The 10,364-nt window shown below is 41.1% G+C and overlaps 3 protein-coding genes across 3 annotated transcripts in view; 1 reads left to right on the top strand and 2 right to left on the bottom strand.

The window, feature by feature from the left end:
• Positions 1-3,084, bottom strand: vac14 (Vac14 homolog (S. cerevisiae)). Its single transcript, XM_015388460.1, has one exon. The coding sequence runs from the start codon at positions 2,924-2,926 to the stop codon at positions 551-553; it is 2,376 nt and encodes a 791-aa protein (XP_015243946.1). The 5' UTR covers positions 2,927-3,084; the 3' UTR covers positions 1-550.
• Positions 3,085-3,131: 47 nt separating this feature from the next.
• Positions 3,132-8,397, top strand: LOC107093416 (zinc finger protein 502-like). The gene is made up of 4 exons (XM_015388461.1): positions 3,132-3,543; positions 3,624-3,742; positions 7,151-7,256; positions 7,352-8,397. Exons 1-4 carry the CDS (start codon positions 3,279-3,281, stop codon positions 8,224-8,226), a joined length of 1,365 nt encoding a protein of 454 aa, XP_015243947.1. The 5' UTR covers positions 3,132-3,278; the 3' UTR covers positions 8,227-8,397.
• Positions 8,398-8,449: 52 nt separating this feature from the next.
• Positions 8,450-10,364, bottom strand: part of LOC107093395 (oocyte zinc finger protein XlCOF8.4-like) — a 7,039-nt gene continuing 5,124 nt past the window's right edge. Inside the window, exons 6-8 of the mRNA XM_015388429.1 lie at positions 10,129-10,262; positions 9,932-10,037; positions 8,450-9,848 (exon numbers count right to left, since the gene is read on the bottom strand). Of these exons, the coding sequence (XP_015243915.1) occupies positions 9,127-9,848; positions 9,932-10,037; positions 10,129-10,262 (962 nt within the window). The 3' untranslated portion in view covers positions 8,450-9,126. The remainder of the gene's footprint in view (positions 9,849-9,931; positions 10,038-10,128; positions 10,263-10,364) is intronic.

Here is a 10,364-nt window from a genome sequence, read left to right as displayed (position 1 = left end):
CATGGTCTTCTTTATTTTCACATAGAATGACTGCAGTGAGACATCACAAATAATTGAAGATCTTTGCATACAAAAAGGTTGGAAAATACATGTGCGAGAAATAAAGTTGAAGTTCTGCAATGTAAAATGACTCATTAGCAGGCTTGGATGTCAGCTGATCGGAATCGACGCTGGAACATGTGAGATTCCTTCTCTGGCAGCCATGATTAAGGCAACCTTAAAGACATGCTTAGTAGTAGCGCTGCACATTAGGAAACAATTAAGAAAACAGATATCAAGTTATAGATTTTTTTTTTTATATATACATCCTTCCTATCAAATTTATATGGAAGCAGGTTAAGTTATTCTTTACAAGGTGAGATCTATACTTTTCTAGTTTGTTACATACCATATATCAGGAATGCCAAAATACACACATACAGGGTATATTCAGTGTTTTTCAAAGAAATAATTTTATATACGTAATACTTCTTGCCTTCAATAACAATAACTGGTATGCTATTTATGTACGACACACTTTACTGTTTTCAATTATCCATTACTACAAATCTCACATCAGTCTCCTGTCATGGTGATCAGATGCGCGGCTAGAGCGCTGGTGTCGGACCTCCAGGTGTTTGCTTTGCACACGGTCGAAATGCTGCAGCAGCTCGCTGTAATCCATCTGAGTATGAGTGGAGTACTTGTTGCACGCTGCTTGCTTTTTAGAGTCCATATACTTGGATTCATCCACAGTTCTCATAAGCTCTGGGTTAGGAACACACCTTAACCGATGGGAGAGCAGCTGGAACGCCTGGCTCTGAGGCAGCAGCATCAGCAGACCATACAACGCCTTAATCAGATACGGGTTGTTCTCCACATCTAGGAGCTGCAGGCGCAGGTAGGTAAAAATTGGGCTTTCTATGAGCTGCACCAGTTTGTCAACCTCCATCAGGAAGTCCACCGTCACCTCAAGATTTCCAAACTTCTGGATGAGATCGTATGCATGCTTGTAGTTCTGTGTGAGGAAACAAAGTGACACTGTGGCCACGGGGTTGTGGCACCAGGAACGATACAAACAGCAGAACAAAGCACAGCTTTCCTGAGTGTGCAGGTCCTTTAGCTGGTTGCGTAACTGGAAAAGCTCAGCAGAGGTTAGCAGAATGGTATTGAGCGTCTGAACCATTGTGGAGGCAAACTTAAGGTCCTCTTCCTTCAACAAGATGTCAGCCATAGAGTGGAAGATGTTCTCTGCATGAAGCAACAGACACAGCTGCCGGATGATGAAAGCTCCTCTGTTTTCCAGAAGCTTCCTCTCCAGACTGAAACGCTTAAGCAAATTGATCATAAACTTATAAAAGTAGGAGTTCATACTGGGGGTGGATGGGGAGGAGTCCAAAGCCTTGGAGCCTGCATTGGGCTGTTGTCCTGGTTTGGGACCCTCTGGTACCTTAAGCACCAGCTTGTTGTCAGTGATGTCACAGGAGAAGGCTTGGTCTGTCTGGCCAGCTGGTGATGATGCGATCTCAGCCAACACCTCCAGATCTTTCAGGATGACTTCATCCGACTCATCAGATAGTGTTTTCAGGAGAATGGGGAAAAGGCTGTCTGTGTGGCGAAACATTTTGCGTGGCGTCTTAATGTAAAGGTGATAAAGCCATTTGAGTACAGCTATGCGGGTCATCATGCCAGTGGAGGAGTCATGGAGGTGGCGGTCCAACACCTGGACAATCCCATCCAGATCCAGAGTTACTTGCGGCCTGTCAGAGCCTGCTGGAGTAAAGAAGCTAATGTTGCTCAGACCAACAGATTCCTGGGATGCATTCAGCATGTCATTGCTGTCTCCTTCCACTTTGGGCTGGCCTTCTCCAGCAGAGGGTGAGCCTGTACTCCCGCTTTTTTCTTCCTCAACATCTTCATCATCTTCAGGGGTTACCAGTTTCATCAGGCTGTTATTACAGGCGCTAGCTGCTTCTTTGGTATTTTTCTTCCTGTCATCATAGGACAGACAGGGCAGCACTGCAGTGAGAATGCCAGAGGAATAAGGGAGCACCACTCTGCCTGCGAGCTGGATGAACTCCCTCATCCACGTCATAGCCGTCAGCTGGATCAGATCATTCGTCAGTTTGGTTTCATCTGCAACTTGGCAGTGAATGACAAGAATGTTGGCCATCTCTGCAAATTTCACGCTTGAGGGGGTCTTCTTGATCTCCTTCAGAAACTCTCCGAGCACCACCTCGCATGTCCTGCGGATCTCCTTGCTGTTATCACCCAGGATCTGAAAGAGCCCATCCAGGATCTCAGGGAGATAATCTAACAGGTGGATGTCTGGCACAGACTCCAGGACATGGATCCAAGAAATGATAAACTGCCTGGCGTACTGATTATTGGAGTAGATTCTTTCCCTCAACAGGGGGACAAAAGCCACCAGGTCAAAGGTGTTGCTCTCGGTAACGATGTCTTTCAGCAATCGGTCCAGGAGTTCAGATCCACTTTTCACATTAGGGTCTGGATCAGCTGCAAGCTTGCTGAGACCATCAAAAAGCAGGTTGAAGTGAGGCAGAACTGCTCCTCTGGCCACTTTCACTATGTTATACAGGGCCTCACATGCATAGTAGCGCAGACGGCTGTCTGAGTCATTGAAACACGTGAGTACAGGCTCAATGAGCTCCTTTAGATACAGACCAGAGTCCTTTCCCAGGGCGATGGAGCAAGCTGCCAGTCCGATCAGACCCCCTTTGCGGCTGTGGGGGTGTTGAGAGAGGGCAAACTCCGATGCCAGGATCTGAATCACATGTCTGATCTGAGTGGAGTTGTTCTGGGCCACAAACTCCCGCACCAGCTTCTCTATTTCCAGAGCCGCGACTTTCCTCTTCTCATACAGTTTATCATTCAGAGCCCTTACAATGTTGGGCGTGAGGGGTGAAAAGTCTTTCTCCGTGCTCATGACTGCGGCTCAAACTGATCCGAATCCCGTCCGCTAAAGGTGGCGCTGACAGTCGCAAGGTCGGTTCGCATTAATATCAGTCTAAAACACAAATAAAAACTACTGCTTTAGGTTTCATTCGGAACAAGGAAGCGCTAACACAACGCAGCTGACCAGTTACATCCGCCGGAAATACGTCACCTGTGTAACTTTTATTTCTGTCCCGCTTTGAGCGCCGTTGATTCAAATTAGCTCCGCCGGCTAGGTGTGGCTAAAGTAACTGTTTTATTTTAGCACTACGCGTTATTTTCTAAATTAAACAAGAATTATAATTTCTTTATATTCCTGTGAAGCCCTGTTGCTTTCGTCCGTAATGGCGAGCCGCCTCCCCATCCGTTCTCAGCTATCCTCCATAATGGAGACGATGGCAAAGTCTGCGTTCAGCCAGGTCTGCAAGGTGGTGGAGCAGGACTCAGCCGAGCTGCGAGCGGAGCTCTCCAGGCTCCTGTTAGCAAACTCAGCCCTGGCAGAGAAAATAAACAGTCTGCAGTGTGAGCTGACCTGTGTAAGAGAAGACAACCCCAAGAAGAGTAGAAGTTATTGCAGCGTAGGAGTGCAGACTGTCTGCAGCAGTGATGGTATCAGTGTCGCCAATTAAAGCGGTTTAGTGTGAGCAGACATGGTCAGCTTTGATTTATTCTACTTCTCTTTGTCTTAGCTGGCTGCCCTCCGACAGCAGAGGGGATCTTTGGGAACAGCTGGAGTATAAATCTTTGGAAAGACAGAGACCCACACAGCCTCGAAAAATGTGACGATTCACCAATGCCTTCTGATAAGGTGAGAAAATAATAAAACAAAAACATCATGTTAGGACGGAGAAACAGTCCCTATTAATATACTGTTATAATCAAATTATTGCTGCAATATAACACAGATGAGGATACCCTATGTCCTGCTGCCATTCATATGTTTGTTTGGCTCCAAAATGTCTAAAAGGTCGTAATTACTGTCAACAATATATTTTTTAAATCATCTCATCACATGAACACTTTTATCTATCTATCTATCTATCTATCTATCTATCTATCTATCTATCTATCTATCTATCTATCTATATATATATATATATATATATAAAGACACAAAAAAATGTGAGAAGAAACTGTCAGCTTTTACTTCAATTTGACATAATATGTGCTGAAATCCAATATCTTCTACAATCTAAGCTGCTCTAAAGCATCCCAGTTTTCCTGATCCATTATTAACAACTGTTTCAACCAAATCAATTTGCAGTTTTTAAAAAAGCAGTTCTTTGCATTTGGTTTGCCATTACTAAAGTAAAATAGTTTAGTGCACACCTGCAACTATGAACAACTTAGGAAAGGGCTATAAGACTGTGGCTGTGTAAGAAAGTCCATCCTAACCCCTAGGTCACTATATAAAGCGGGGACTATATAATGGACTTTATATTGAATCTTAACTGATTATTCAGACAGATGACCAGTACTTTTCGCTCTCTGTTGGTCACCTGACTCCGGCTCCCTGCACTTTGCCTGTCACATCTTTGTTCTCCTTTCCCCAAAAACGAATCCCATGATGCTTTGTGAGGGGAACTTTTACAAAGCATGCTGTTATATATCTGTTTGGCTATGTTCACACTACAACCTGAAGTGAAATCCAATTTTTTTTTTTGCCCATATGCGACCTGGATCTGATCTTTTCATGGCAGTCTGAACAACACAGATCCAATTTTTTCCAATCCGACCCAGGCCACTTGGCTATGTGGTCCTGAATTAGATACGAATCTGATCTTTTCAAATACGACCAGATCGCATTCATCCGACCTGAACGCCATTAATACCTGACAAAGCTCACTATTATGCGTCTTGCTACGCAGAAGCGGCAAGAAAAACAACTACCATGGCAGATGATGATGCGGAGAGAAGTATTATGTTTAACCATATTGAAAAGATTGTGTTTTTTCTCAAAAAATCAGAATTGTGCATCAAGGCCTGCAGTGTGAACGTAGCCTTTGTCTAGTGACCATGGATGCACACTACTTTTCAAGGTGCATTGTGGGAAATTTTGGCTCCACCAGTTTTACTACTTTTTCATCTACCAGACACTGATATAAAATGGCGTCATCCCTATATAAGGGTTAGGGCGTATGTTCGGGCACAGCCTATATTTACATGTTTTTAGAACCCTTTGTCTACATTATAATCTGTTATTCGGAAAATTTGCAAATGTAAAAATCTAGAAACATCTTATGATGGGGCCTATAATTTTCACAAAATTTAAAGATTGTGAAAAACTCTTGGGGGAGAAATTAGCGTTGCTATCGGATGACTTGATGAAGCTTTATAAATGTCAGAAAAAGCTGTGTTTTCTACTTCTACATCTGTGTGGTTTTGCATGCTTGCATTCTGTGCTGTCCACACCCCCTCCTCCCTTATTTTTTCCCACTTATAGAGAATGTTGAAAGCTTTCTTTTTTTTTTATATCATTGCTACTGGTCAACTGTGAGTAATGAAATGCTGAGCAAAAATCAAGAATCCAATAATTTCAAGTTATTAGTTAGAATTTTATTGCACAACATAAGTATTTGATCAGAAAAACAATACTTCATCATTTATAATAACAACTTTGTTTGCAATTTCAGATATCAGATATTTTCTAAAGTTAAGAGGTTTATACACACTGTAGCAGGGATTTTCTACCATTCCTCCATACACATCATTTTTCAGATCTTTCATGTTTCTGGGTTGTTTAAGGCCTGTCAAAATTTTCCGATTGAGTTCGGTTCTGGAGATTGGCTTGGCTACTTCAGGACCTTGATGTATTTTTATATGAAGCATCTCTATAGAATCCATAGTGAACCTGGCTGAGTCATTGTCATGCTGGAAGGCCCAGCCACAACCCACCTTCAATGCCTTTAATGAGGGAAGAGGGCTGTTGACCAAATTCTCCCATTACATGGCCTCAACCATCCACTTCCAACGATGCTGTCCCTGTTTGCAGAAAAGCATCTCCTAAGAGTTAGGTTTCCTCCTCCTGGCTTCAGGGTTGTGATCAGACTTCAAAAACTTTCCCATTCCTCCTGTGGATCATCCAAATAGATGGGCAAGACACGTGCTGCCTTGCTTCAGGATTTTAAATAATGGCAGCATAGTGTTACCAGTGGTTCTCTTTGAGACTGTGGTGTCAGCTCTCTCCAGGTCATTTACCAGGTCCTGCCTTGAAATTTTGGGCTACTGATCCCTCGTCCTCTTCATAATCACTAACACCCCATATTCTTAGATAGAGCCCCAGAATGAGGGAGATTGACCGCCATCTGGAATCTCCTCCATTTTCTTATAATTGATGCATGCCTGTTTCCCTGTAGCGCATCCTTGTGCAAGTCTACTATTTTTATCCCTGATGGCCTTCCAAATCTATTTGGACTTAGTAAGCAGACAGGTGTCTTTTATAAGGATGAGTTCCAACAGGTGTATTTAATGAGTGGAGAAGAGGAGGGCTTCTTAAAGAAGATCTAACTGGCCTGTGAGAGCTGGAGTTCTTACTGGTTGTTAGGGGATCATATAGGCTACTCATCTTATGCAATAAAAGGCTAATTAATTATGTAAAAAGTTACTCCTTGTGATTTTCTGGATTTTTGTTTTAGATTCATTTGCTCCCATTTGAATAGGACCAATGATAGAAATCCTTTAAAATTAACAGCTACTTGTTCTCTCCATTGTATATCAGTGTTGTCTACACAGGTTATACATTTAAAAATGCTGCTTTTTAAAGCTGGAATCCAATTGTAATAAATGTACCTTAATTTACATGGAAACCCCAGAATGGATGGGGCCTAAATTTGTTTCATTTGAGATTCTTATTTATATCACAACATTTTTAATAAACTTCCTTTAAACACAAAAGGAATTCTGCTTCTTTTACTGGGAATTAGACCTTAAATTGGCTTCATTAGGAAAATGAATTCATAAATATAGTTAATAGCAATAGAAGATTATGAAAGATTCGGTTGGTTTAACAGTTTTAGTGAACTGATTTGTTTTTACTACTCTTAGGTTTTAATGTCATGATTTTACTGGTGCAGCCATTCATATGTGAGAAGTCCAGTTCAAATAAGAATTAAGATTCAAAGAACTGCCGATGAATAACGTGTTCTGTTTAAATCTCACTTATTCAACAATATATTGTGTTGAATTTGAGATTAAAGCAAGATTTTCTCTTTAACAGGCTACAGCAAATATATCAGACCTAGTGACATTTGCGGAGATCAAAGTAGAGGAGTTGATACCAAATAATGCCACAAACTCCAATGAAGAAACTGTTTACAATCAAGGTAAGACAGATGTGAGGAGTTTGAGTTAGAATCTGGGCAAATTATGATTTTCTTTCCTGTTTTCTGAGAGTTTGACTCTGCTTATTTTACACCAGAACCTGAAGAAAGCACGGCTGAAGAATCAAATGTTTACTTGGTTGATGGCAGTACTTGCAGCTTGCCAATTTATCAGGATGGACAACAGGGTATGTTGCGAGGAGATCCAGAGGAAACAAGTCTAGAGCTGAGTATAGGGGAAACGATAGAAGAGGCCTTTAGCAGCCACATAATTCCAATCGAAGTGGAGGACGACGATGAAGAGGAGGATGTTCAGTTTGTCCAAGCAAGCCAAATTGAGGCAGCATCGAGTCTTACAGTTGGGCCCAGTCAAAACAAACAGCAGACATTACCGACAAACAGCAATGAGAACAATCCCTCTCTGGTTGAAGACTTCCTTGATAACTTAAATGTTGTCAGCTTAGAAGCAAACAGAACTCCAAAAAGGAGCATATTTACCTGTCAAATATGTAATAGGACATTCTTTCACAAGGGAACACTGACACACCACATGAAGTCACACAAGACAAACTTCTGCAACATCTGTAAGCAGCATTTCCCCAAAAGAAAGAAGTTTAATTCCCACAGCTGTGTCCCTCCGGTTCCACATCAGACAATCAAGTCGTGCGAGTTATGTGGCAAGACCTTTCCCAACCAATCAGCTCTAAGGATTCATCATGTGGTTCACACAGGTGAGAAACCCTACAGGTGCAGCTTGTGCGGCAAAAGGTTTACACAGAAAGGCAATTTAAAATGTCATCTACGCATCCATACCGGTGAGAGACCTTTTCTGTGTGTTAAATGTGGCAAGGCCTTCACACAGAAAGTAAACCTCAATCATCATTTAATGGCTCACTTAAATCGAGAGATTGTTGAAGGTGGGTCATCTGAATCAAAACAACCCCAAACCTTGGCAACAGAAACCTATCGGTGAGTAGTCCTAAAGGCCGCTTCTGACTAAATTAGTGGAACGCATCATTTCATACTTTATACTCCAGCTCACATGTTCAAGGTCTGTAATGGTTTGAATTAATCTGTGGTATTGTGCTTGGTGTAAAAGGTGTTTTACCGATTTTAGTTTTTTTTCTATTCCTCTGTTTAATAAAACAAAACAATTAATACCAATGTGTTGATTTGTTTTATTCATAAAACTCAATTTCACTCATTAATCATCCTTTTAATAATAAAATCTAAGCTTCTAGAACCATAACTGGAACAGAACCAGTTCAGGAAAGCTTCACATTCAGAGAAAATTTCTATCGGGCATTAGACAGAGATAAGACAAAACTAAACCAGATTTTGTCCTAATGTTAACGAAACATTTTTTTCTTTTTAATTCAGAATTACCAAAGTATTCAAACAGTAACACATTTTTCAATAACAGCAGAACGCTTAAATATATGACCAAGACATAAACACCGTAAATGTCATATTCAAGAAGAAATATATACCAAGTCTTATTTTTAATTTCAATTAATTAAATATTGTACATGGAAAAAGACGTTGAGAGGAACAATTTGGTTCACCTTTCTGTTCCAAGGAGGTAGATTTACAGGCTGGCCAGGACCATTTCCTAAGAATCATTAATTATATAACTTGTACAGTATAAGAATACAGTATTTCCTGGAATATCATCTTGTGGTCTGAAATATTAGGAACAAACACATGCAAAAATAATTTTTCTTTTTTTTTTTTTTTTTTACAGGCTCATGAGTCAAACTCAGGCCTGTCACAATAACTTAATTGGTTAATTGTGTTTAACCACTGTTGGTGTAGTCTATTGTGACCAAAGCCACTTTTAGCCATGTTTTGAGTGTTAATGTATTCGTTTAAATCAGTATTTATCCTCCATGGTGGGTGTTAATAAAGATATACTGTTGCATGTCGAGTCACTCTGAGCGTTACTTAGAGGGCCTGTATCAAACACCTCTGGTTTAACCATCCAGTTCAAACACTGATGATGATTTAGCCCATACTTATAAGCATAACATTTGCCACATCCTACACAGCTATAAGGCTTTTCCCCCGTGTGTGTTCGGAGATGAATATTCAAAGAGCTTTTCTGGGAAAAACTTTTGCCACAGTCTGGACAGCTGTAAGGTTTTTCACCAGAGTGCACTCTTTGGTGAAGTTTAAGGTATGTTTTTTGAGCAAATCGTTTCCCGCAAACCGAGCAGCTGAAAGGCTTTTCACCGGAATGCCGTCTAATATGGACTTTTAAGCTGCTTAAATAGTTAAAGACTTTTCCACAGAATAAACAGTCAAACCGCTTTGTTGGCTTAACAGGTTTGGATGGAAAGGTGAGCTCTTTGGTTGTGTTCGTTTGGAGACAATTGCTGTAATCTGGCAGTTCCACAGACGCTGAGGGAGGATTTGTGCTTTCCACGAGCCTGCTCATTGCTGCATCCTCTATTAATCTGTCCGCAATGGTGGGCTGTGAGCGCTGTAGCATTTGTCCCTCTGGCATCATGGGGAAATTGTTCAATTCCCCCGAGTGAGGCTGCAGGTTATCAACTGATCTGTGAAGCATGTTGTCATCTTCAAACATCCCAACAACTGTAGAACGAAAACAAATCGGGTTAAACCGTCAGTGAGGGCTGTAAAGATCTCTGTGCCGTCTGCTTTCACTCCACTCTTACTTTTTCTGTTGTCTATATGACTCATCTGTTGACCAATCGGGTGATCGTCATATGTCTCTTCTTTCACGAAAATAAGATCAGGGTCCCTCGCCATCATGTCAGCTGCCTACCAACAGGATGAAAGAAAGAGCTAAAAATACTTCTCTCATTATTCAGCCATCATATGATCGAATAGCAAAAAATACAACAGAGCTGACCTCTGCTCCTAGGTTTGTCATAGCTGCCTCCATTGGCTGTCTTCTCTGAGGCTGAAGCTTGTCTTCTCTCCACAGGTCCATGCACCAATCTTTCCCAAATACTCCTTCGATGGCGGGAGCAGAATGGTGCTGATCTAGAAGAGAAATTGGAGACTTGATATAACACAAGTATCTAAATAAATTATTGATTTTTATTTGTATTTATATATATATATATATATATATATATATATATA

Source organism: Cyprinodon variegatus, unplaced genomic scaffold (genome assembly GCF_000732505.1).
Source record: "Cyprinodon variegatus isolate N-32 unplaced genomic scaffold, C_variegatus-1.0 Scaffold423, whole genome shotgun sequence".
NCBI lineage: Eukaryota > Metazoa > Chordata > Actinopteri > Cyprinodontiformes > Cyprinodontidae > Cyprinodon > Cyprinodon variegatus.
Note: the sequence above shows the minus strand (reverse complement) of the source record. Positions and strands in the feature narration are given on the sequence as shown.

Bases quoted from the DNA above. Each gene is read 5' to 3' on its own strand.
- vac14 (XM_015388460.1), bottom strand. From the start codon at position 2,926: ATGAGCACGGAGAAAGACTTTTCACCCCTCACGCCCAACATTGTAAGG.
- LOC107093416 (XM_015388461.1), top strand. From the start codon at position 3,279: ATGGCGAGCCGCCTCCCCATCCGTTCTCAGCTATCCTCCATAATGGAG. The intron at 3,544-3,623 runs GTATCAGTGTCG...TCTTTGTCTTAG, and splicing joins GACTGTCTGCAGCAGTGATG to CTGGCTGCCCTCCGACAGCA. The intron at 3,743-7,150 runs GTGAGAAAATAA...TCTCTTTAACAG, and splicing joins CACCAATGCCTTCTGATAAG to GCTACAGCAAATATATCAGA.